The 26573-nt window shown below is 58.5% G+C and overlaps 1 protein-coding gene across 10 annotated transcripts in view; it reads left to right on the top strand.

Annotated features, from left to right (window-relative positions):
* Nucleotides 1-26573, top strand: part of UVSSA (UV stimulated scaffold protein A) — a 48972-nt gene that overhangs the window by 5147 nt on the left and 17252 nt on the right. For 9 of the 10 annotated variants that reach the window (XR_013533236.1, XR_013533235.1, XR_013533234.1 and 6 more), the window contains exons 5-10: nucleotides 504-893; nucleotides 2112-2224; nucleotides 2399-2527; nucleotides 13552-13663; nucleotides 24444-24588; nucleotides 25106-25240. Coding sequence is in view for 7 of the 10 variants with exons in the window: in XM_035294363.3 (XP_035150254.2) it covers nucleotides 504-893; nucleotides 2112-2224; nucleotides 2399-2527; nucleotides 13552-13663; nucleotides 24444-24588; nucleotides 25106-25240 (1024 nt within the window). In the remaining 3 variants the exon portion in view is untranslated. The remainder of the gene's footprint in view (nucleotides 1-503; nucleotides 894-2111; nucleotides 2225-2398; nucleotides 2528-13551; nucleotides 13664-24443; nucleotides 24589-25105; nucleotides 25241-26573) is intronic. The other variant, XM_078367736.1, reaches the window with a different exon arrangement.

The following is a 26573-nucleotide window of genomic DNA, read 5'->3' as shown; positions in this document are numbered from 1 at the left end:
GTTAAAAAGCTCACCACACGGCCAGGAGCAGCGACTCACACCTGTCATCCCAGCACTTTGGGAGGTCAGGGTGGGTGGATTGCTTGAGTCCTGGAGTTTGAAGCCAGCCTGGGCAACCCCGTCTCTACAAAAAGATTAGCTGAGCATAGTAGCACATGCTTGTGGTCCCAGCTAATCAGGAGGCTGAGGCAGGAGGACCACCTGAGCCTGGGAGGTCCAGGCTGTGGCGAGCTCTGATTGTACCACCGCATTCCAGTACAGGCAACAGAGCGACACCCTAGCTCAAAAAACAAAGAAAAATGTGTGATACACACACCAGAGACCTGGCTTTTGTTTGGGAAGAAAGGAGGCCCCAGGGGATGCAGGCTAGATACAAGACCCTGACCCACCTGGTGCTGAAAAGTGACGCCCTTTGGGGAGTGAGCCTCTGGGTGTGGTTTGGGGGGGGGCTAGTGCTTTTTCTGCGTATGGCACAGGAGACAGGTGTCCTGATCTTTTGGCAGAAATGTCGGGAGAAATGGAATCCTGCTTGACGGAGGTGCAGAGCTGCTTTAGGCTGTTGGTACCGTTTGACTTTGACCTTGGCCCGAGCCTGGAGACAGAATCCCTCGGCATGGCTCCTGGCGCGTCTGATGCCCCCAGCTCCTCCCGCGCCGGCCAGGTGGGCCCTTGCCAGTCTGGCCCTCCTGACCCCCAGGACGGGGAGCAGCCCTGCTGCAGTAGGGACCTGCCTGCCTCTGCAGGCCAACCCGGAGTGGGCGGCGGGACACTGCCGCCCCAGGCAGCTGCGGGGGACCCCTCAGATGAGGACGAGGACAGCGACCTCGAGGAGTTTGTGCGGAGCCACGGGCTGGGCTCGCACAAGTACACGCTGGATGTGGAGCTCTGCTCAGGTAACGGCCTGCCCGGCTCCTGGCTCAGTTCCTCCCTCACTGGCACCCAGCCCAGCAGCTCTGGAATGCAGGGTGTCCCCTGGGGACTGGGTCAGGGGTCACCACTAGGATTTTCTTTCTGTGTGGCCTCCGCATTGGGCTCCCCCCACCCATGCCAGGCCTCTGTGGCCACAGGGACACTTCTGAGAGCTCATGGCAGCCCCCGCCTCGGTAAGGCTGTGGGCCGATCAGGGACTTACAGAGTTAGGGTGGTCCTGGAAGGATGGGAGAGCACAGGTCTGACCTCCAAGTGACCAGGAGCCCTGGACAGGCTTTGTGGGTATCCCCCCCAGCTCACAGGCCTGTGTCGCCGTGAGGGGTCAGGTAGCGCTTGCCTTTGCCTGTAGGAAAATGTGATCCTGAAACTGCCACATGGAGCCTGGGTGCTCCAGCCTGGGTGGGTAAGGGTTGCAGAGACACGGCCGCCCCACCCCTGGCTCCAGCTTCCTCCCAGGCCCTGGGCTCCCCTCCTGGGGTGTGGACAGAGGCTGGGGCCCTTGAGTATGTGCGTGGCTGCAATTCGCTCTCTTTGAGGAACTTCTTTGGAAGCTGGCACAGTGGGCATCCCTTCACCAGACCCGGAGGCAGCCAGGCTGGGAAGCTGCTGGGAGAACTCATCTTCCAGGCTCAGCTGCCCAGAGGTGCCTCAGGAGTGAGGCCGCAGGCAGCCTGCAGGCCTGTGTGGGGTGGACGCCGCTGCTGCCAGTTCCCAGGTGCCCTGGACTACATAGAGCTCGGCCGTGTGCCGGACACTGAGGGTGCCACACTGGGAGAAGCCACAGCAGGGCCGAGTTGGAGCTGGGGTGCCCGACAGGAGAGGCAGGCTGGGGGGCTGCTGGTGAGGCTGGGAATGAGGTGGGCTGTAGAGGGCAAGGTTCTGTGCCCAGTGTGTGGGTGGGCTCGCCCCTCTGGATGGATGGCTGTAGTGGAGGAGGTTGAGACACAGGCGGTGCAGCTGGAGTGAAGGAGGCTTTGGTGTTAAGCCACGTGTTCTTTCCTAAGATCATGAAACATTTACTTCTCACAGCATCAGATTTGAGATCCTTGGAAGCAGGGAGGGCATCTGGCAGGTTCCCTGCAGGCTAGAGCAGCCTTTGCCTCATGCTCTGTTCATCTCGCTGGGGTCTATGGGAGACACTGGCCGGTGCCCTCAGGTGACCTCTGTGTGCTTCTCCGCAGACGGCCTGAAGGTGCAGGAAAACGAGGACAACCTCGCTGTGGTCCACGCCGCCCGTGACACACTTAAGCTCATCCGGAATAAGTTCCTGCCGGCCGTTTGCTCCTGGATCCAGGTGAGCCTCGAACCTGGGACCTGTGGGTTGGTGGACATGTGCAGTGTTGGGCGTGAGGGGTCCCTTTCGCCAGGGACTCCCCCAGGCCAGTGGACCTGGCACTTGCTTCCCAGCGGGATGGCTTCCTAGGACCTGCCAACTGGCCTCTGAGCTCTCCGCACCCTCGTTTCGCAGCGCTTCACCCGCGTCGGGACCCACGGCGGATGTTTAAAACGCGCCATTGACCTGAAGGCAGAACTGGAGCTTGCCCTGAGGAAATACAAGGAGCTGGACATCGAACCTGAGGGAGGGCAGAGCCGCAGGGTGAGTGGGCAGGCACTGAGTGGGAAGGGGTCCCCGATGCCTCAGTGGGGGAGGAGAAGCTGTGGGGACCACGTCCTGGGCCTGTGGTCCTGGCAGAGCCCAACCACACGCCAAGCCCACTTGGCCTCAGCAGCACCTGCCTTTCCGGCAAGGACTTCCTGTGAGCCCAGGGTCATTGCTGTGGTGGCAGAGGGGACGGTACAGCTGTCAGTGCTGCCCGGCCGCCATGTGTACTGAGCACCACGCATAGAGGCGGCTGCAGGAAGCCACCAGTCAGGCCATCTCCCACAATCTAGTCCCCCCCGCAGCTCCTAGGGAGTCACCAGCCATGTGACACCTGTCCTGGTGGGCACTGTATCCACCAGAGAAGAGACTCCTGGCAAGCTCTTGGATGGCCAGGAGGGTCAGCGTGGGCAGCGGTGCCCACCTGGCGTACTCGGGCCACTGTCTGCTGGGCCCTGTAAGGAGTTTAGAAGGGTCATGGGGGGCACTGCACTTGGCTGAGCAGGGAGCATGGGGCTAGAAGGGGGCAGGACCTCCAGGAGGGGCTGGAGGCTGGAGGGAGGTATGGGGCGCCTCCAGCAGAGTGACGTGGGGAATTGAGACCGTCGTCGCATTGGGTGTGTCTGAGCCGGTCAAGGGTTGGGGTGCCCTGCACGCTGCTGTGCCAGGGCCTTGAGGTGGCTGAGTGTGGAATGACCTGGAGGGGTGTAAGAGCCGGGGTCTTCTGCAACATCCTCAGTGGTGCCCAGCGCAGTCGGGTCTTGGGACTGGAGGCGCACAGCAGTCACCCTGGGGTCGCACAGCAGTGGTGCTATCTATCTTTCAGGCGCCTCTCCCTCAGGGAACCCAAGCCCTGAACCCTGACACCCCGGAGCCTGGACCCTGAAACCAGCCCTGGCCTGGGAGATGGTGACCTTTCGGCTCTCCTCATTTTAGGAAAGCTTTGGGGTGGAAGTGACGCTGTGCTTTTTGCTAGGAACAGGTCGGATTCCACGGCGGCAGATGTGCGGGGGCCGTGGGAATTGGGGGGCCAGTGGGGAAGCTCCTCTCCGTGAATTTCCCAGCCTGTAGTCTGTCGTTTTCCCCAGGTCAGTGGCCCTGCGTCCCGGATGTGGTGGGGGTGTGCAGCTCCCGGGGGCCAGCAGAGGGCGAGCTTGCTTTTCTTCTTTAAGTCCCGAAATTCTGACTCCGGGAGAATTTATAGTCATGTGGGAGCCCCATGCCCGGCAAAGTCGCCGGCCCCTCAGTGGCCGGGCTGCTCAGGTGGCCGCATTTGTGGGTGCTGGTCAACACCTCCATGAGGAAGTACTTTTGTGAGTTTTGACGAAACTATACTTTCTGCAATGAAAGGGATGCTTTTCTAGGTTTGGGAGGAAGCTGGTGAGCGCCATCAGCACGTAGGGATCAGGGTGAGCCCACTGCCCACGCCCATCATGCTCAGGCCACAGGGTTGCAGCCACAGGACCAGGCCCTGCACCAGCCCCTGTCACCATTCCCGAGTGGGCCTCGTGGAGGCCGCCCACTGGGGTCACGGGGCACTTCCTGAGGCTCACACTGAGCCCCTCTCAAGGTTACTGCCCCATCTCCACTGCACGGGCATGGGCAAGGCTTGCTTGAGCCTCACACTGAGACCCTGAGCCAGGCACTGCCCCCAGCCCTGGACTTGCCTGGCTCGGCTCCTGCAGTCTGTGGACAGTTTTGCCTGAAGGTAGTCGGAGGGCAGCTGGCTCATTGGGTCCACAGAGCAAAGGGGGGCGCTGATGGGTGGCGTGGTCTGGGCCCCTCCGGCCGGCACAGTCCTTTTAATACCAGCAGCAGGGCTGGGGCAGCTAGGTGGCTCTGTTTGGCCTGAGACTCTGGCAGCAAAACCTTCTGGAATGCTTGGTGCTGCCCCTGACTGCATCTCACAGCTCCACAGCATCCCTGAGCGGGGCTGGCTGGTAGAAGGGAGTCCAGGGCTGCTGCAGCTCGGCCTGCTTGGGTGGGGATGAGGAACTGCGGCTTCCCGGGTCAGGACTCTTAATGCCACTGCGGACCAGAGAGGCCTGCTGGCTCCTGGTCATGGCTGACTGGCACCCACAGCTCTACCTCACCCTGGTGGATGTAGACTCCCATGTGCCAGGGAGACCAGGTGCCCTTCCGTGAGTGTCTGGCTTAGCCTGGCCCCCCCCGCCCCCCCGCCTGTGTGAGCTCAGGAGCGCTGGCTTCCCAGACCTCTACAGCACCAGCCTCTCCTGCCTCAGGGGTGCTGTGTTAAGGGCCTGGTCATTGGTGGCCAGGGCCTGCAAGACAGGTGTGGACCAGGCCATGCAGGAGGGTGCTAGGCAGGACACAGCCCCCTGTGGACCCCACCTGCTGCTGCTCCCACCCACCAGGTCCTGGAGACCCCACCGATGCTGTCAGTGGTCTCTGAGCTTCTGAGTGACTGATGGAGCGTCTCCCACCCCATGTGGTTGAGCCGTCAGCACTGCCCTCCGCGGCCCGTGACCCCAGCCCTCGGCACACAGGCAGCCACCCTGACCCAGCGCCCAGGGCCTGCCACCATCTCACTGTCCTTTCACTCCTGCTGGTGGGGGGCTCGCTCCTGACTCATCTGTGTGCGTCCTCTCGAGATCTGAGCAGTGGCACTCGGTGGGGGCATCTACGGTCAGGACTGACGCACTTGGAGGGCAGCTCTGGGTACTGGTGCAGGGCCCTTCGGCCACATGGTCTGGCCAGCAGACGTGCCCCGGCCATGCTTCAGGGCTGGTGAATGTGCGAGGGCATCTGGGCCTGTGAGTCTGGGTTGAGGATGTCAGAGCTCTGGGGGGAATGAGGTGCCACTCTGCTCCTTTGTCAGTTGAATGGACACTTTATAGACCCTTCTCTGCAAACTGTTTTTTTTTAAAGCGCTGCTCTGAAGCCCTTGGAGATTTTGCTCGCAGCAGCTGGAGCGCGAGGAGCTGCCTAGAGATGAAGTGATTGGTGAGCTTGCCTGGCTCAGGTGAGCGATGCTTCCCAGAATAGACGCGGCGCCGCTGTGGTATCTGCCCATCTCTCCTGGCTCCGCGCAGGCCACGGCCGTCCGAGTGGCGTGTGTGCGGCAGGTGGGGCTGGCTGACTGACGGTGGATGTTAATTAGAGCGGTTTTAATTAGAAATGAATGAGGTGCTCCTCGTTAACTTTGAATGCAATTTACAGAGGGTTGAAATCACTTCCCTCGGTGTCCCCCCACGTAGCACGGGATTGGCGTCGTTAACTCCATGTGTAGGACAGGCCACGCTAATTCAATCATGCCTCATTTAAATATTTTTAGAACTTTGAACAAATGTGCAGGAGACGGGAACACGGAACGCTGCGAGCTGTGCAGGCGGGAGGCAGGAGCCCTGACCAGGGAGGCCCAACCTGTCCTGTGGCGGCTCTGGCCGCCGCTCGTGCTGAGGTTCTCCCCCTGCAGTTACTGGGAGCAGATGCTGTGTCTCTTTCCTTCCTAGCATTTCCCACTTGGTGTCTAGGTAACGCTGTTTTCCTTTCGACACAGATGTGTCTTCAGAAAATACTTAGACTGGTTTCAATATGTGTAGCCGTGCGTTCGGAGTGCCTCTGTGTGGCTTCCCCGGGGAGCAGGCTGGGGGGGACATTCCCTGGATGGATGTGCAGCGCCATTTGGTAGATTGAGTGTCCAGCCTGGCCGCGCTGTAGGGCAGGCGTGCTAATCCATGCTTCGTCATTCACTGAGCTGATAAAAATCCTCCGGAAACTTTCACGTTGCCTGCTGCCAAATTATATAGCTCAGATCACCAATTACTTTGTATTGTGTAATCAACAAAATACTAATTTCCTACCAGCCAGTGAGTCGGAAAACCGTCTTAGGCATCAGTCTCTTTGGTACTGTCAGCATGCTTTCTCTTTCCTTTTTCTGGTTATTGGGTTGTTTACGTGGCTGAGAGATCTCCGTGGGTGTTTGTTTTTGTTCTCGCCGATGTTGAGTCTGATGTGGCAGCCGCACGGCGTGCTGTGGACATGTCCTCCGTTGCTCACAGAACCGGAGTCGTCCCAACTCTGGTTTTCTTTCTCTGTCAGCCACCTGCCTCCTCCAGTGGGCTCACCACCAAAGCTCTGATCTTTGGAGCTAGATGCCAGAAGCATTCTCCTGTCCTCCGATGTTCAGTGGGCTCGGGGGTGGAGCCGGCACGCTCTTGGGGACCCTGTCAGCCCCTGGAATCGAGGCCCCACCTCCCTTCGCTGCTGCGCATGAGGGAAAGTTCTCTGTGACGGTCTGGAGCCATGGGAGTCTGACTTCTGGAGGTGAAAAGGACAGAGACTGAAAAGCCAGGAATGGAACGGAGACTGCCATGCACAGGCAGCAGAGGGACTGAAAACCCAGGAATGAAATGGAGACTGCCATGCACAGGCAGGGGAGGAGGGACCTAAATCAGCGCCGTCGGAAAGCTTTGTGCTGCAGTAGGGACGCTGAACAACCTTGCTGGGTGATGGGCCCTCCATCATGCCGAAGGCCACGCCGCCGCCTCCCCAAGGGCTGCCCACTGTGGGGGGCACAGACATACCGGTTCTCTGGAGTCAGCGCAGGGAGCCCTGGGAGAACATCTCAGGCCCAGCCAGGGCCTTGTGCCAGCCCTTCCTCCCGCGCTGGTAGCACAGGCCCTGTCTTGGGCTTTTACCGTCTCTCAGTGCCTGTCTGCAAACAGGGCACTTCCCAGACAAGCCTAGTGCTCCCTGAAACACCTCCCACGCCATGATCCCTTTCGTGTGGGCCACCTGGTTTTCCACCTCATTTCACAGAGAAGCTGAGCCTGGTCCCGGTCTCCTTGTCGAGAGGCCTGGCCGCCTGATGAGTGAGTGTGCCCGAGGGCTGCCTGACGAACAGGCTAGCCCACTTCCCGGAGGCTGCCCTTCTGGTCCCCACGGGCCCTGGCTGCACTCTCCCTCTCTGAAAAGGTCAGGGGGCAGGGGTCCCTTCCCACACCTGTGAGGTGAGCGTGTGTGAATCACAGGAGCCCTGGAGGCAGGACACACGCAGCCTTCATTTTCCCATGCCCAGAGTTTGCTTTCCCTGCAGAGCTGATTGGGGCTGGAGCTACTGGATTTGGAGGTGCCAGACATTCTAAGAAGTCATCGCTCTCCACTGAGGGGGTGTTTACATAAAGTCCATGTGACCCCTGGGGCCTCAGCAGCTTCCTGAGCACGGCATAAAGCGTTCCAGTTCAGCAAGACCCAGGCTCACAACCTCCGCTCATCCTGTAAGGGGACCCAGGGCAAGCACCAGTTTGGCTGCCCAGTTCCATCTATGTGGAGGGCAGCATGGACCTAGGACCCCCGGCCTGCGTCTGTTCCACAGATGTGTGTCTCCATCTGGCAGACGGCTGGCAGACCCAGCAGAAATTTTGCCCGCAGCCTGGCTCTGGAATCAACCTCCAGGCGTCTGGTGGACCTGAGGTCTCTCTCTCTCTCTCACACCCCGGAAGGCCCCCAGGCCTGTGGTGCTGTGGCCCTGGCCCCTGCAGCTGGGACTCCAGGACACGGCCGAGGCCCACCGTGCTGGCCGGCAGCTCCCAAGGGCAGGTGTGTCTGAGCCTCATTCCTGGGAGTGAGTGAGCTGGGTTAGACAAGGATGGGAAGAGGCCTGCAGCTCTGTGTTTTGTGATATTCTTGTAAGAGCGAATTGATGAGTGTAGGTATTCTAGTAAAGAGCCTGTCATTCTAAACAGTGGTGATTTGCTTCAGCATGGTCTCCGGGCTCTGGTTTTGGAGGGGAGGGCGCACTCTTGGAGCTGTGTCTGCATCCAGGAGGTTCAGGGCTGCCCGCCAGGTGCCCTTCCTGCACGCTCACTGTGGCCAGCCCCGCACCGTGCCGCCCTCCGTCCTCTGAAGGTGCGTCCCTGGCAGGCGAGATGCACATGAGATATTGGCCTGGCCGGGCAATTTGCACGGCCTTCCAGGGAGGGCATTAGCATATAAATAGCAGAGGCAATGACGACCATCACAGCTGAGCACGTTTAATTTTTAGTTTATAAGATAGAATGGGTTTTTAAACGCATAGCCATCAAGGCGCTGAAAGACAAATGCAGTTTGGAACTCACTTGTCTGACGAGGCCTTACATCATTTTTTTTTTTAAAAGGGAAACAGACACACATAAAACTGAACAAAAGTGATTTCTTGGGTGAAAAGTAATTGAGACCGCGTACCAAGTTAATTAGATCGTACCAAATTTATTTAACGGCCCCAGCTGTATCTCCCAGCCTGCGTGTGGCGGGCGGACCTGCCCCTTCACACGGGCCTCTTCCCTTCCTTCTCAAATAATTAGTAACCTCGCCACCCTACTTCTGGGAACTGATTGCATTGTATATTTTAGCCATTTTATTGCTTGTTTAATTATGATGATGGAGGCTCATTTTTCTAAATCCTTTTAAGTGTGGGTGAGAATCCGTCTGTATGAAAGTGTCCTGCGTGCCTCCCCGCAGAGCCGGGTTTGGTTGGAGGCACCATGTGCACGGCTGGGCTTGTTGCTCCGTGTTGAGGGGTCTGTAGCTCCCACACTGCAGATCTGCCTCGGGAGGCTTCCACGGCCCTGCAGGGGACTTCCTCTATTAGGAAAGGTGTGGCACAGGTCACAGCGCCCTTGAGTGGGCGGCCTGCAGGTGACCTGCCCCTCCCACGCCCCTGCTTCATCACAGGAAACTCAGCCTCCAGGTCGGGATAAAAGCAGACTGCTCTTGAGAGCCTTTTGCAAACTTAACCTCATTGTGTGACATCTCCAGTCCCAGCGCTGCCATAGGGTGTGTGAGCTCCGTTTCAGGATTCCCACTCATCCAGAGCCCCCAGTGCCGGTGCGCAGCCCCTCAGCAGGGCATGCAGACACACGGTGCTGGCCTCTGGCTCATCTGTCCCTGAGCTTGAGGGCGGGTGGCCACTGCCTGTCATCACTTGGTGATGTGACTTCTCAGAGGTGACCTGGAGGCGTGTGGGAACACATGGAAGAGACGCTTAGTGTGGGGCCTCACTCTCTGGGCTCTCCGCGCGCAAGACCTCGGGGAGCTCTGTCCCCGGTGACCACCCTGTTCTATCCTCTAAACAGGCCTGTGAACAGCCACACAGCATCCTGGGCTCACAGCTCCCCACCTTCAGCATCCCCGCCTGTCCCTGACGTTCAGCATGCCGGTGCCAGATGTCAGAGGAACTGCCTTGTGGGTTTCAGACACGAGAGTTTGTCTCGTGTGAATTAAAACCTGAAAACGGCAGCCTTCAGCCTTACCTTTAGTATTGGCAGGGAAGTCCGTAATCCTGAGTTGCTGTGGTTTGAGGGTCACCACAGCCTCTAAATAGCTTCAAGCTGAATTGTGGATAGGGGCTGTGGTGAGCTCTTGCCCGGGAGAAAGCCCTGGGCCCTCCTGAGAGGTGAAGGTCCTCCTGCGGGACCTGGCCAGTGTGGCAGCGGGAGATACTCAGCAGGAGCAGGGTGGCCTCATCAACGCGAATTCAAGAACAAAGGAGAGCCCAGGGCTCCAAACTTCAATGACGGAAATGAACCGTTTTAGTTGGGGAGAAAGAAGCTACAGTTCCTAATAGTTAGCTCAGCAGTTAAATATTTTTTAGGAAATGAAAATTTGATAAAAGTCCCCGATGAAATTCAAGGGTGCGAGCAATAAGCATAATATTTTTTGAAAATGACCCCCATATTTAAAATCTGGCACTATATGTTATGCATTGTAGCACCCGGTCCACATCTACCTTTTAGAAAATTAAAACACATAAATTCTGTTTAGTGTTTGATACGTGCTGCACTGGCTGAGAACCGTAATGCCCTGAAACCTTGGGCTGCTTTCCACCTTTCATAAATTCCTGGGCAGATTCTGTACGGAAATGATTTTCAGGTCCGTGGCTTGTTGTTATTCAGACGTGATGGATCGCCATCATTTGCTCAGCGCGGGAGTTAAGTGCCCCGTCATTTCCAAAGAGTATAATTGGGACGTTTCACAGGTCAGCGGTGGAGACAGGCTTCCCTTTTGATCAGTGTTAGACTGATAACAAAAATTACAGTTTCCAGTGATTAATGTCTCCTGTGTTTCCCAGATGCATGGCCGTGGGCTGCTCCTAAACAAACTGCACTTGGTCTGACCATGCTGGTGTTGGGGCCACCTCCCAGCAGGGTGCTAGGGCCTGGGCCCTGTGGCCTCCTGTGGCTTGGCTCCATGGGGCCTGAGTCCTTGGAGGCTGCTGGTTCTGTAGGGCCTGACTCTATGTGGCCTAGTTCTCTGTGGCCTGGCTCCATGGAGGCTGGCTGGGTAGGGCCTGGTTCTCTGTTGCCTGGCTTTGTGTGGCTGGTTCCATGTGGCTTGATTCCGTGTGGCCTGGCTCTGAGGGGGGCTGGCTCCGTCGGGAGCTGGGTGCGTGGGGCTTTGTTCCTTGGGGGCTGGCTTTGTGTGGCCTGGCTGCATGGGGGCTAGCTCCATGTGGCCTGGTTCCATGTGTCCTAGCTCCATGGGGGCTGGTTCCGTGTGGCCTGGCTCCATGGGGGGCTGGCTTCGTGTGGCCTGCCTCATGTGGCCTGGCTCCGTGGGGGCTGGCTCCATGTGGCCTTGCTCCATGAGGTCTTGACTGGCTCCATGTGGCTTGATTGCATGTGGCCTGGCTCTGTGGGGGCTGGCTCTCTGTGGCCTGGCTCTGTGGGAGCTGGCTCCATGTGGCCTGGCTCCATGTGGCTGGCTCCGTGTGGCCTGGCTCCGTGGGGGCTGGCTCTGTGGGGGCTGGCTCCGTGGGGGCTGGCTCTGTGGGGGCTGGCTTCATGTGGCCTGGCTCCATGTGGCTGGCTCCATGTGGCTGGCTCCGTGTGGCCTGGCTCCGTGGGGGCTGGCTCTGTGGGGGCTGGCTTCATGGGGGCTGGCTCTGTGGGGGCTGGCTTCATGTGGCCTGGTTCCATGTGGCTGGCTCCGTGTGGCCTGGCTCCGTGGGGGCTGGCTCTGTGGGGGCTGGCTTCATGTGGCCTGGCTCCATGGGGGCTGACTCCGTGGGGTCTCTTTCAGTGGGGGCTGGCTCCGTGGGGGCTGGCTGTGGAGCTGTGGTCCCCTGCTTAACTCGGGCTTGATTTCTGGTGAACATGTGGGCTCTTGCCCTGAGGATCAGGCTCTTCAGTTGTCTTTCCTCCCTTCAGGAAACAAAGCTGGGATTGTGGGTGCTTTGAGGAGTTGCTGCTGGGAATGCTCTTTAGAAATGACAGTGTGTGTCAGAGTGATTCCATTTCCCAGCTTTCCTCTTATAAACCCTTTAAAGGTCCCCCTGCTTGGTATTCCTCCGACAGGGATCTCCCTTCCAAGGACATTTCCCTCAGCTGTGCTGTGGGGCTGTGGGATCGTAGGCGCCTCCACCCTGGGGGCACCTCCACCCCCAGGGACACTTCCACCCAGCGACACCTCCAACCCAGAGGCATCTCCACCCCCACCACCCAGGGACATCTTCACCCAGGGACACTCCCACCCCCACTACCCCGGGACACCTCTCCCCGGGGGCACCTCTGCCTCCACTACCCAGGGATATCTTCACCCAGGGACACCTCCACCCCACCACCCAGCGACACCTCCACCACCTAGGGACATCTCCACCTGGGGGCATTTCTACCCTGGCCACACTGGAGGCATGACCTTCAGCTGCCCTAGTAGCCCTGCTAGCTTTTCTCCTGGCATGAGGGAGCTGAAGGCGAGGAAGGACCATCCTGCTGTTCTGAGTCCACACAGCACCCCCCTCTGTTGGTAGCAGAACGCAAAACTGCCTTGTGGCCATAACAGCCAAGAGAAATTGGGGAGGTGCCTGCCAACCTGCCGCCTGCCGTGCAATAGAGTTTCCCCTTTATAAACTGTTCCTGGGGGGCCTGGCTCTGGGAGCCAGCCCCCATGGAGGGGTGTTTGTGGTGGGTGAGCTGTAGGCAGGACTCTCAGGGAGGGATGGTATGGCCTGGGGTTTGCTTGCCAGCTCCCACACCCCGTCTTGCGCTTGGTGGGGCCCGTGAGAAGGTGAGGCATGTGGGCAGAGCAGGCAGCGCCCACCGCGTGGCTGTGTTACTGAGCAGTGGGCTCGCTACCCAGCGCACACGGAAGGCAGCACTACGGTACCAGCCTTTGGGAATAGAAAAACATTATCACAGGGCAGGCGGCAGGTTGGCAGCGCCTCCCCAATTTGTCTTGGCCCTGTTGTGGCCACAAGGCAGCTTGGCGTTCTGCTTCCAACAGAGGGGGTCCGTTACAGCTGAGGCCATGGTCTCTTATGCCACAGCCTTGCTGTGTGGAGGGGCCACCGTCTCTCTCTGGCTTGATGAGATGAGTCCCTGCCTCTGCCCGCCGAGTCGGGTGCAAGAAGGGGCAGGGTGCGCTCAGGGAACTGGCTTTTCTCAGGGGAAAAAGAAAGCAAGCCTTCCTTCCGCTCTCTAGCTCCTCCATGGGAGGAGGAGGCGGGGGTGACACGAGGGCTCTCAGATTCAGTGAGGGATCCCCCCACAGCAACCCTGGCAGAGAAGTGACCTTGTTAAAAGGAAATTGAGGTGGTTTTTATAACAAGTCCTCAAGGACAGAATGTTCCAGAAGTACCTGTCCCTTCCTGTTGTCTGACATGCTGTGGTCACACTAGCACCACGGGAGAACCCTGTGTGGGGAGCTGGCCCTGGCCTTTTGCCTCAGAGCAGACGCACCTGCTCCACCTGGCAGGAGGATGACTTCCATAGGCCCAGGGGCCGTTCAAGGACAGCAGCTCCCACAGCGACCTGGGGAGTCAGCCAGGGAGGGTTAAGGTTGGCGGTTTCGATATAGACTCTAAGCAGCCCCCAGTCCACGGCAGTGCAGAGGGGATGTAATCTGGGGGAGCAGGAGCAGCCTTGGAGACGACCTTAAATGCAGTCCAGCTGTGGCCGACGCGGGAGTCCTGACCAGGAGAAAAAACTCCACAGCAAATAGGACTCCCGGGGGCTCTGCCTTCTGAGAGCTGTGTTCATACACAGGGTCTGGGGGTTGATTTGTACGGGGGCGTTGTTCCACAGACAGAAGCCCTGGGGGATGCGGAGGACGACGAGGACGATGAGGACTTCGTGGAGGTGCCTGAGAAGGAGGGGTATGAGCCCCGCATCCCTGACCACCTGCGGCCTGAGTATGGTGAGCAGTGGGCCCCATTGGGGGTGCCTGGGCGGACGGTCCCCCACTCAGGATGTGACTCCTTGGGGCCATGCCCTCAGGGGCAGGTCTTGTGTCACTGCTGCTTTGGTTTCAAATGGTGCTTTTCCTGCACGTGATCATAGCCACGAGACTCAGAAGTCGTGTGCAGGCTTTTCCTTCGGTGTTCTGGCTCTGTCTCAGGTCTGGGGCCCTCCCTGCAGCTTGCCCTGAGGTGGGCTCCCTCTCTGCTGGTCCTGCTGGTTATCCTTTGCCAGGCAGGCACTCAGGTGCCCAGGTCTGGGGCAGCGGCCACCATCCTACCCTTGGTTCCTGTGTGGGGAGGCCCTAGCACACAGGCCTGCCCTAAGGACACAAAGGGCAGGTCCTGACCCCTACCCCTGTGCCATTAGCAGCCCTGCTCAGGAACAGAAAGGGTGGGCTCCTTGGATTTGAGGTTTGTGGGTGTGATTCCTGCAGCTACAGGAGCCGTGGCTGGCAGGTGGGGGGGCTGCCACCCTGTGCCCTCCAGGCTCCCCTCCCTGCTTAGGGGGGTCACAAGCACAGGTGTTCTCAACACTGGTGATGCCACACACTTGGGTCTGGGTCCAGGGCTGCTGTGTCCTCTGCAGCAAGGTGCTTCTCAGGGAGCCCTTGGAGGGCGCGGGGTGCAGCTTGCCTGCCTGTACCATCAAGGGTGGAGCTTTTTCAGAGGTACCTCCCAAAGCCACGTTCCATTCCACACCCAGGACTGTGGCCCTCCAGGGAGGCTGGGACCCAGGTGAGTCTGCCCTTGAAGTTCCCCGAGAGGCCGAGCGGTAGAGTTTGCATTGAAGGGACGTAAAGGAAAACAAGACGCTTAGCTTTTGTATGAAATAGGCAAGTTGGTTTGAATCAGCGTCTCTAAGAAGAGAGGTAAATTCGTTAAGAGAAGTTAGATGATTAGACAACTCGTGTGTGAAGATATGACCCATTAAGGGTGTCATGCCAAATTAGCACAACCAGGCTTCTAACAACCTTCCATTTGTATGGTCCTGTTTACTGGGGCCTGCTGGCTGGGAAGGCTTAGCTCTTGGGGTCAGTGTGAGCTTGAGGGTCTGGAAGAAGGCCTCAGACACCTGAGGCCGGCTGGGACCTTTCCCTGGGTACCACGTGGCCTGTCCCAATCTGGACCGTGGTCCCATGCTGCCTCTCCAGGGGTTCCAGCCAGGCAGGTAGAGGGACCTACATGCCTCTCCTGGCCACTGACCTCACAGCTTCAAACCCTTTCCCCCCACCGAGCTGCAGCCCCAGCTGTGCTCTCACTCGGCCTGCCCCACCGCCACCGCATACACTTCCGTTCTGCCAACACCAGCCTCCACCTTAAATGGTCTTTCTGCTGACTCCTCACCTCCGGCAGGGGTCCCTCCTCACAGGAGGCACCTGGGGATGCCTCAGCATGTGGCTGGGTGCCACAGTCTCCTTCCTGGCTCTCGGCCACCCTCAGGTAGACCAGGCTGTGGGCCCAGCCTGGGAGCATCGTGAAAGCACAGTGGTGTCTCCTCCTAGAGGTGCTGCAGCCAGGGCCCAGGCAGCCGTCTAATAGGTGCAGGTCCACCCTGACCTGGCCTGCTGGGTGTCTCATCTCCTGGACCCCTCCTGGGCATCATCTGGGGGCGTCTGGGAGCTGGCACTGGCCCTTGGCCTATAGTGTCCCTGGCATTTCGTGGCCCTGGGCCTCTGCATAGGTGTGTTAAATGGCTTGGGAACCCTTTCAGCAAAAGTCACACATCGGGGACAGATTGGTGTGTGACGTCTCAAAGGCAGAAATCTGTACTTTCCCTGAAACCTGACATGGCTCTGAATGATCTGAAGCAAGGCTAAAAGCAAAACGCAAATGTGGTGCCACCCCAAAGAGCAGAGCAGTCTCCTTTCATCAGAAGAGCTGAGGCTCCCTCTAGCCTGTGGCCAAAGACGAAGACCGTGCTCACTCGTCACCAGGCCTGGCCGTCCCTCCCTCCTGGATCCCGGGGGTCCTGAGTCCATTGACGATAGTGTCCAGCCAGGGGGGCCACAGCCCCTGCCAGGTTTGCTGGGACGCCTGCTCTGACAGCCCTGCAGCAGGTACAGCAAGCCTCATGGGGTCACAGGTAGGCACTGGGTGTGGCAGTTCCAGCCAAGCCTTGCCTGTGGGCTGTCCCAGCCTGACCCTGGTTGGGACAGATGTGTCTACTCCAGATGTGTCTCCAGCTCAGGCCCCAGGCTCAGCAGAACAGAGACGAGCTGCCCCTACTGGACAGTCCTGATCCAGCAAAGTGTGCACAGCTGGTGTGCTGGCCTCTGATTCTCGTGCAGCTGCAGGTCTGCTAGCACCCTCATCTGCTGACTCCAAGTTCCTCCGCAGCATGTCGGCCGCCCCCTTCCTCTCAGGCCACGTGTGCCCTGGTGGAGGTGAGGGTGCTTGGAAGCTGGAGGCTCTGTCACAGCCTCACCCAGGGCAGGCAGAGGCCCTGGTAGTTTTATTGCCACGGATTCACTTCTTGATGTGGGAAGGCTGACCACATTCTGCCCTCAGCCTTGAACGTGTCATGCCGATGGCTCCTGTGGGCCTGGGCCGGTATCCCCGCCAGCACTGCTGGGGGTAGCCTGGGCGTGAGCGTGCAGCTCCGGCTGTGCCAGCCCCAGGCATGGGCTGGAGGATCCAAAGGAGGGGCAGGCGACAGAGCTGCCTTCTGCGGTGCACAGCGGGTACCCCCGGCCCCACTCAGCTTCACACCTGGGGGCCCCAGGAGTGCCAGAGGCAGGGACCGGACAGGAGCTGTGGGGGCGGGCAGAGGGGCCGGCCCAGTTCATAACACTAGTTTATATTCTGTCGCTGTTTTTTCAATTAAATGTGGGTGAATCTGAAGTAGTTAGATTTAGTCTAAATCCACACCACGGAGGAAACCCATGCTTTTTCTTTCTCATTTCTTTCTCTGAATTTTCACTGAGGGGCTTTTATCTTCCCCTTAATCCTGCCATTTCTGTCAGGACATAATCTCTTTCTCAAATTTACATTTTAATTACAAGGCCAGCTGAACTAGGTAAAATCAATAATGTCAGCGCCGGGCAGCCCGCCTGGGTGGGGGCCCCGCCTCTCCATTTCCTGCCATCGATTTCCCTCCACTGTCTGCTTTAGTGCTTCAGGCAAATAGGTGCCACTTGGTCAATTTAAACAAAAAAGGGGATTTGGATATTTTTATAATTCTTTCTAAAAACAGCCGTGGGAGTGAATTTGAGCCGAGATACCGGACTCAAGTTAGCTGCCGTGCGGGTGGGGCGGGCGCCGGGCTTGGCCGTGACGTGTGCCGGTTCTTCCTGCAGAGGCGTGCTCTCGGTGCCTGAGGAAAGCTGTCTGCTTTTTGGGATTTTACTTTGAAAGTATGTCAGTGAGATTGATTTTCCACGCGATGTGTGAGTGGGAGTGTTTTCAGTGCCCTGAGTATTTACCCTGCTCTAGCACGCTTACCCATCTTTTTAATGGTTTAAAACAACAAATCGATGAAAAATGTATTTCATTCTTGTAACTCTTAGGAATTCTCATATTGATCTTTTGGCTGTGATTGTAACTAAATGTCATATCGTTCACTTATCAGTCTTGCCTCCCTCACTGTGTGCGTGCATGTGTGCGTGCCTGTGCATATGGGTGTGCATACATGTGCACATGTGTACGGGCAGCCTGTATCTGTGTTGTGCATTGCCGGAATACGGAGGGGCACTGGGAAGGTTTTGGGAGCAGAACCTGGGATGTGGCATCAGGCACTGGGGCTGAGCAGGGGCTGCTCAGCATTGCCTGGGTGCACGCCTCAGGGCTGGAGGTCTGGCCCCGTCACCCACCCTGCGTGACTCTGTCTCGTGCCCTCCATTTTCAGCCCCTGGAGACCCAGGAAACGGGAGCAGCCCCACAGGCATGCAGCAGTGCGTGGCTTAGGGGAGTTTCTGTGTGGGGCATGCACCTTCTGTGAAGGGCCAGAGTGTAGTATCTTTGGCTTCAGTGGCCACACGAGGCCTTGTCTCCAGGCGTAGATGATGGGTGTGACTGTGTGCCAGTAACACTCTATCATGAAAACAGGCAGGGACTGAACTTGGCCCACAGCCACAGGCTGGCGAGCCCTGCAGATAGTGAGATGGGACGTGACGTTTCTGTGTAGTGGTGTCAGGCTGACCTCTGCCCAGAGCGCCAGTGGCTCTAGTCAGAGGTGGCTTCAGACTGCCCGAATTCTGTGAGTCCTTTCAGAGAGGCAGCTTTTTTCCGTCCTCTGCAACTCAGGGATGGGGTTGGGTGGGTCACCTCCTTGGTTTACAGGACACTTGTCATGGGCCTGAACAAGGCCCTTTGTCCTCAGCTTTCCTCCCGGGAAGCTCCTGCCCTAGGCAGCCTTGCAGTACCCCAAGTTCTCACGTCACCTCATTCTCCTCCCAGCTCTTCCTGGCTGTGCAGCTTGGTAAATGGAGGCACCGTGCGTGTCCTCAGAAAGCTTGCCGTGAGCACATGTATATTCAGTGACAGCATGCCTGTCAGTATGAGTGTGTGTGTGTGTGTGTGTGTGTGTGTGTGCGCGTGCACTCAGTAAGCCTGCATATACGGAAAGTCCGAATGTTCTTCAGTGGGCACACATGTATTCATTGAGAATGTGTAAGTACGAGTGTGTGTGTGCTCAGTAAGTGTGCACAAACAGAAGGCCTGCATGCACTGCAGTGAGCACACCCATGTTCAGTGAGAGCGCGTGTGTGTGTGGACCTGTGTGTGTGTAATACACCATGCCTTCCTGAGTTTCCGGGCATCTGAGCTCTCCGGTGGCCTCTGTTTTTGACACTCTGTTCTGTGGTCTCAGGACACCGTCTGGGCAGTGCAGATTCTTGGGAGGTGACTGAGGCCCCTGTTGACTTTGGACTTGGTTTTCTTTTGTCAGTTCTGCGTATGTGTTGGAGAAGGACTTCTTGCATATTGTGTTATTCCATTTTTATGCTGCTGATAAAGACATACCTGAGACTGGGCAATTTACAAAAGAAAGAGGTTTACTGGACTTAACGGTTCCACATGGCTGGGGAGGTCTCCCAATCATAGCGGAAGGCAAGAACAAGTAAGTCACATCTTACGTGGGTGGCAGCAGGCAGCGAGAGGGCTTGTGCAGAGAATCTCCCACTTAAAACCATTAGATCTCGTCAGACTCATTCACTGTCATGAGACCAGCAAGGGCAACCATCGGATCTCCCGAGACCCGCTCTCCGTCACCAGAACAGCACGGGAGACCATCTGATCTCGTGAGACCCACTCACCGTCACCAGAACAGCACGGGAAACCATCTGATCTCGTGAGACCCACTCTCCGTCACCAGAACAGCACGGGAGACCATCTGATCTCGTGGGACCCGCTCACCGTCACCAGAACAGCACGGGAGACCATCAGATCTCGTGAGACCCACTCTCCGTCACCAGAACAGCACGGGAGACCATCGGATCTCGTGGGACCCGCTCTCCATCACCAGAACAGCACGGGAAACCATCGGATCTCGTGGGACCCGCTCTCCATCACCAGAACAGCACGGGAAACCATCGGATCTCGTGGGACCCGCTCTCCATCACCAGAACAGCACGGGAAACCATCGGATCTCGTGGGACCCGCTCTCCATCACCAGAACAGCACGGGAGACCATCTGATCTCGTGAGACCCGCTCTCCATCACCAGAACAGCACGGGAGACCATCGGATCTCGTGGGACCCGCTCACCGTCACCAGAACAGCACGGGAGACCATCAGATCTCGTGAGACCCGCTCTCCATCACCAGAACAGCACGGGAGACCATCGGATCTCGTGGGACCCGCTCACCGTCACCAGAACAGCACGGGAGACCATCTGATCTCGTGAGACCCGCTCTCCGTCACCAGAACAGCACGGGAGACCATCTGATCTCGTGGGACCCGCTCACCGTCACCAGAACAGCACGGGAGACCATCTGATCTCGTGGGACCCGCTCTCCATCACCAGAACAGCACGGGAGACCATCGGATCTCGTGAGACCCGCTCTCCATCACCAGAACAGCACGGGAGACCATCGGATCTCGTGGGACCCGCTCTCCATCACCAGAACAGCACGGGAAACCATCGGATCTCGTGGGACCCGCTCACCGTCACCAGAACAGCACGGGAGACCATCTGATCTCGTGGGACCCGCTCTCCGTCACCAGAACAGCACGGGAGACCATCGGATCTCGTGGGACCCACTCTCCGTCACCAGAACAGCACGGGAGACCATCTGATCTCGTGGGACCCACTCTCCATCACCAGAACAGCACAGGAGAGACCCACTCCCATGATTCAGTTATCTCTGACCTGCTCCTTCCCACGACATGTGGGAATTATGGGAGCTACAAGATGAGATTTGGGTGGGGACACAGAGCCAGCCTGTATCAGATAAGAAGTCTCACAGCATGTCTTAGTTGGTAGTTTTGACTGTGCTGTGCAAACCACCCGTGATATGGCTCCTTCTTTGCCTAACGGCCACTTCCCAAGAGGGTTTGCCAAAGTCCCCACAGTCATGGGTACACAGTTCTCTCTGGAGCCCCTCAGCATCGCTTCTTATGTTTTGAGACTGCATTTGTAAGGTACGTATCTGTTTGTGTGTATCACACCTTCAAGCATTCCTTCTCTGACCCTCCTGTTTTTTAAGTCCGGTTTCTAGGACTCACCTCTGGCCTCCTCTGTCTTTTGGCTGTTGTTTTCCTCATAAATCTTTCTTTGTCCTTTTATTTTCAATCAGTCACTAAGCATTGTATTAAGTGGGTCTGGTGTAGATAGCATATTGCCGGAGATATCCCCTCCTGAGTCCGTCCGTTAATTTGAGTCTGTGCAGTTAACGGCTGTTTGGAAGGCTTCAGAAGACACACCCAGCGGCCCGTGGCGGGTCCGTCCATCCATCTGTCGCACTTTCTCTCCCACCGGCTTCCGTTGTTGGCATCTTATTTCTTCTTTCTCCCACTGTTTATGTGCCAGTTCTGCTGGTTCTTATTCTTCAGATGGTGACTTCTTGTTGTGGAAAGGATTTACATGCATAGGTACCTCTACAGCGTCTCAGTGTCTGTACTATTTCCTGCCTAAGACAGATCACCTAGCACCCTCTCCCCACGTGTAGCCTCCTTCCACCCACCACATAGGATCATCCAGAACCAACTTAATTCATGTTGATATGAACACTTGGGTTTGGGATAGGGCCAGGCAAGAGTAACCTTTACAAAGTCATGTGCTCAGTGTACTTCCTGCATCTCAGGGCACTCACCTCCCGCGTCTCAGGACACTCACCTCCCGCGTCTCAGGGCACTCACCTCCCGCGTCTCAGGGCACTCACCTCCCGTCTCTGAACTCACCTCCCGCGTCTCAGGGCACTCACCTCCCGTCTCTGAACTCACCTCCCGCGTCTCAGGACACTCACCTCCCGCGTCTCAGGGCACTCACCTCCCGTCTCTGAACTCACCTCCCGCGTCTCAGGACACTCACCTCCCGTCTCTGAACTCACCTCCCGCGTCTCAGGACACTCACCTCCCGCGTCTCAGGGCACTCACCTCCCGCGTCTCAGGGCACTCACCTCCCGCGTCTCAGGACACTCACCTCCCGCGTCTCAGGGCACTCACCTCCCGCGTCTCAGGGCACTCACCTCCCGCGTCTCAGGGCACTCACCTCCCGTCTCTGAACTCACCTCCCGCGTCTCAGGGCACTCACCTCCCGTCTCTGAACTCACCTCCCGCGTCTCAGGACACTCACCTCCCGCGTCTCAGGGCACTCACCTCCCGTCTCTGAACTCACCTCCCGTCTCTGAACTCACCTCCCGCGTCTCAGGGCACTCACCTCCCGCGTCTCAGGACACTCACCTCCCGCGTCTCAGGACACTCACCTCCCGCGTCTCAGGACACTCACCTCCCGCGTCTCAGGACACTCACCTCCTGTCTCTGAACTCACCTCCCGCGTCTCAGGGCACTCACCTCCCGTCTCTGAACTCACCTCCCGCGTCTCAGGACACTCACCTCCCGCGTCTCAGGACACTCACCTCCCGTCTCTGAACTCACCTCCCGTCTCTGAACTCACCTCCCGCGTCTCAGGACACTCACCTCCCGCGTCTCAGGGCACTCACCTCCCGCGTCTCAGGACACTCACCTCCCGCGTCTCAGGGCACTCACCTCCCGCGTCTCAGGGCACTCACCTCCCGTCTCTGAACTCACCTCCCGCGTCTCAGGTCACTCACCTCCCGCGTCTCAGGGCACTCACCTCCCGCGTCTCAGGGCACTCACCTCCCGTCTCTGAACTCACCTCCCGCGTCTCAGGACACTCACCTCCCGCGTCTCAGGGCACTCACCTCCCGTCTCTGAACTCACCTCCCGCGTCTCAGGACACTCACCTCCCGCGTCTCAGGGCACTCATCTCCCGCACTCATGGCCTCCAGCCTCGCCTCCATGGCCTCCCAACTTGCCTCTGGTGGAGTCTCAGTGCTCACTGCCCACGTCTTGGTCCACCCCCTGCATTTCTTTCTGATTACGGCGTCTAAGGGTGTTCTCAAAGCACATCTCACTGTGGCAAACCTCAGAAGGACTTGTCTCCACGAGGTCGTCGTCCTCCACCTGCACAAGAAATGATCGTTTAGTGGACTATAAAACTCTGAGCCTGAACTTCTTCTGCATTTTCAAAGTGACCGTCTGAGATCTTGCATTCACGGTTGCTGTTGAAAATGCTGCTGTCAATAGAATTTTCATTTCCTTGAAAGTATCAACTAAGTTACGCGACCATAAGGCCCCACAATAGGCCCTCTGAGCTGAGGAACAAGGAGAAGCAGTCTGTCTCAGAGCTGAGGAACTTGGGAGGCGGTCCTGGAGAAAGGTGTAGGCTGGGAGGCAAGGCCTGGCTCCTTTTCACGTTTTTCTGCTGCTTTATATTTGCTGGCAGCTGACTGGATGGTGCCCACCCGATTAAGGGTGGTCTGCCTCCCCAGCCCACGGACTCAGATGCCAGGACCCTCCCTGGCACATCTTCAGTCCAGTCAGGTTGCGGGTCCTGGGCTGCAATGCGATTCGGTTTTCCTGTATGGCCTCCAGGCAGCTCCTTCAGGGACTCGCCCAGGACTGACACTTTGTATCCGAATCAAGCTGACCTCGGTTTTAACCCTGTGGGGCTCTATCCTTGTCAGGGTTTCAAGCTGTGGGTTTTCGTCTCTCTCTCCTTTGACTCTCAGTGAGCCTTCTAAATCCAGGAAAACGTGGCTCATTGTTTCTTCAGCTCTCTCTCCTGCTGGAGTTTCAGGAGAGACGAGGATGCTGATAACGTGCGTGCCCCCTCACCCCTCAGAACTCTGAACGGTGTCCTCCGTGCTTCCGCCCTCACACTGTCTGGGTCACCTGCGTCTCACTCGTGCTGCGGCTGGTACCCTCAGCCATCCAGCAAGTCTTCTGCACCTGCTCCTTTTTCTTGCCCTTTGTCTTCAGTAGAGGTGTCTTTACGGTCCCCTCTCATTTCCTGGCCTCTCGCTCTGTCTCTGTGGTGCCCGTAGTTCCTGTGGAGTATGGCATGGGCTGTGAGCCTCCTCGCCCGGGCGGCCTGTGGATTCCACCTTGCTCAGGCTGTTTTCTTTCTTCAGAAGTCTGGCTTCCCTGCAGTCCAAGTTCCTCTGGAGTCTTGAGCCCCCTCTCAGCAGCAGCCCACGGGAGGAAGGGCTCAAGGAAGGCTGCAGTTACTGCTGCGGCAGGTTTCGGGAGGTGCTGATGCCCTTTGTCCTAACCCATAGGTGGCCTGTGCCCTCCGCCATCTCAACGCCCCAGGACACCAGCTTAGCCTCTGGGGAGTACAGGCACCTGCCCTGACTGAACGGTGCTATCAGGGTCAAGGTGAGCCCCACGGGGCAGCCTGAGAACCAAGTCCAGGCCATGGCAGAGGAGGAGGCGAGACAGGTCAGGGCCCAGCAGAGTTGGAGAATGCCCTTGTCCACCTCGGGGACTCTGGGTGCATGCAGGGCTGCGGAGGCTGCTGGCCTTGTCCGTCATCTCTGTGGGGTGGAGATGCGGCGCCATAGCCTTATCTTGCTAGTGGCAAGGTGGGCCCTCTGGACAGCATCATACTTGTTGGAGCTCAGCCTCTGCTTGGCAGCCAGTGGGAGGGAGTTGCCAGGGCCAGGCCTTGGTCCAGCGGCCCCTGTGGTTCTCACAGGCACCTGCTGAAGCTGTGGCTCAGCCCCAGGCATTTCTGCGAGGACACAGGCTGGAATCCCCACTAATCTTGATTTTACCTTGGTGCAACATGTGGCTTGGAACCCTGTCTGGAGGTGCACGCCTCATCCTCCTTGAGGATTAAGTGGCTGCCACCTCGGGCCTGGGGACTGGAGAGGCCTGCAGGCTGCCTGCATTTCAACACCAGAGCCGAGCTGCTGGGGCTTTGGGTACAGGGTGTGGGGCAGCCTGGGCCCTAACTGCTGCCCAGCTCCTGGACAGCCTGGTGAGTCCGTCTTCTCAGGCTGGCACTTCTGCAAAGCCAGGCAGCACAGTGTGTAAACAGTGTGGCCTCTAGCCGGGACTGCCAGAGCCCCTGCCACTCGCTGTGTTCTGCAGAGCGTGGCCTGAGCTGCTCTGTGCCTCACCCTTGCTCACGAGGTCAGATAGTGGGTCCCAGCTCGGGACTGTGGGAAGATGGAGTGTGCTAACGTGTAGTTGCGTCCTCTCTTCTCAGTCTTGCAGGACATGCCTGGTGAGTTGTGGGGGTGGTGCAGGAGTCAACATATGTCTGTTTCAGGGCTGGAGGTGACACCTGAGAAGGACCCGGCTGCACGGGGCTTGCGGATGAGGATGAGGAGGGACGAGGAGGCGTCGGACCCCACCTCTGCGGCTGCTCAGCTGCGGCGGCTCCAGGACCACTTGCCCCAACCCTCGTCTGCCAGGTGACTCCCAATGTCCTGTGTGCTGAGCCCCCTGCCCAGCACTGCCACAACCCCTGTCCGGAGCACCGGCCAGCCCCAGTAGGCTGCTAAGGGCCTTCTCTGGCTGTCTTGGCGGAAGCCTGGAGTGTGCACCCTGGCTGGGCGAGCAGTATTGGTACCGTGTTTGGGCTTGTCAGTGCCAGCATTAGCTGGAGCCTGGGTGGGGCTGAGCCAATAGATACCCTTCCAGGCACCCTTCCTGCCTCCGAGAGGCGTCCCCAGGGCTGGGGTTTGAGAGGCAGATGTCAGGTTACCCTTGGATCAGGGTGAAGGACTGCAGACCAGAGGCCCGCTGTTGGCTAGGGCCCACAGCTTCTCACAGGACCTTAGTGGTGGCTCTGAAGCCCAGGCCCTGTGTGGGCGGAAGCCACTGCTCACGTGAGCGAACCCGAGGCCCCGGCTATGCTGTGGGGGTGGGGAGGCAGAGGCGGGTGGCTGGGGCACACATGTTGTCAGCATGTCCCATCTGTTCCTGTAGCTCCTCCAGAGTGTTGCTGGAGCCAGCGGAGGCCCAGAAGCTGGCAGCAGAGCGGGCCCGGGCGCCTGTGGTGCCCTACGGTGTGGACCTGCACTACTGGGGCCAGGAGCTGCCCACAGTTGGGAAGATCCTCAAGTGAGTCCCTGGGCATCTGAAGTTGGCCAGGGCCCCTGCCTGGGGAGGGTGCTGCCAGTGTGCAGGCCTCCCTGGTTCTGAGGAAGCTGGCCCCGCCGCCCAGCTCTGCCCACCTTCAGGGTGCCTAGAGGGATATGGGTGGGCCTCCCCTGCTGAGCTGGCTTGTGGAGCCCAGGAGGGCTTTTCTGAGCCTTTCCACTGCTGTGGTGGGGCATCGTGGAGCTTGGGTGTTACTCTGCAGGAACAGCCGGATGAGAAGCCACTCCCCTAAAGGCGGCCCCAGGGCCTGCGCTGTGTGTCCTGCTTCACCACCACACAGCTGCCGAGGCTGGGCTTCCTGCCGTATCAGGGCTGCTTGCAGTGACTGTGTGCCCACACCTCAGGTGGGGGCTGCAAGGAGCCCGAGGAAGCTGCCCTCCCTGCCCGCTTCCCCTTCGGCACCCCCCACTGCGCTGGTCTCTTCTCTGGGGAGCTGCAGCAGAAGGGGGTACACAGGAATCATGCTTTAAAGTCTGGGCTGCTGGACCTGTAGGGGCCACCTGAGTACTCCAGCCCCTGGCAGACCTCACTGGCATGGCTGTCGGGGGAGCAGGGCCTGTGCCGCCTCCTCAGCCCCTACCCCAGGACGGTTCTACATACATGGGAAGTGAGCCCATCTCCCTTAGGGGGAAGAGGTGGTGGGTACCCCAGTCTCTCACCAGTCCTTGCCATCAAGACCCAGGGCCAGTGTGACACAGGAAGAGGCTTTTGGTGCAGGGAATATTGCCGTCCCCACAGCACCTGTGATGGCCTCAGCTTGAAGGGCTGGCCTCCTTGTGCAAACACCGTAAACACACAAGCTAATGCTGCAGGGTCTGCGGGGCTGGGAAGCCCACCGTGATGGGGGAGCATCTCATCTTCGTGAGGCACCGACCTCAGAATCTCCAGAGAGAGAGTGGGGGCAGGGGCAGGGAGCCATGCAAGGGTCCTCGGGCAGCCTGAGGAGCCCTGTGTGTCCAGGGCAGCCACTGCTTCTTCTGGGACACCCGGCAGTGGGCCCAAGTGCCTGTGTGTCCTGGTGCGTCGTCCACCGCTGCTTCTGTTCCCAGGTTTCTGCTGGGCTCACTCACGCAGGCAGGACTGTAAGAGGCAGACACTGGCCTCACTGAGCAGGACTAAGATCTGAGGGCCCTGTCCTTGGGGCTGCAGAGACGCTGCCCCTAGTGGGGGCCATATTGGGGCAGTGCAAGGAGGGAGGGGCTGGACAGGTAGGAAGAAACAGCCGTCCCTGCCACACTTTGCCACCAGGGATGCCCCAAGGCCAGCGCTTGGATTTTGAGCCTGGCAGGTGATG

The sequence above is a fragment of the Callithrix jacchus genome, chromosome 3 (genome assembly GCF_049354715.1).
Source record: "Callithrix jacchus isolate 240 chromosome 3, calJac240_pri, whole genome shotgun sequence".
In the NCBI taxonomy this organism is placed as follows: Eukaryota; Metazoa; Chordata; class Mammalia; order Primates; family Cebidae; genus Callithrix; species Callithrix jacchus.
Note: the sequence above shows the minus strand (reverse complement) of the source record. Positions and strands in the feature narration are given on the sequence as shown.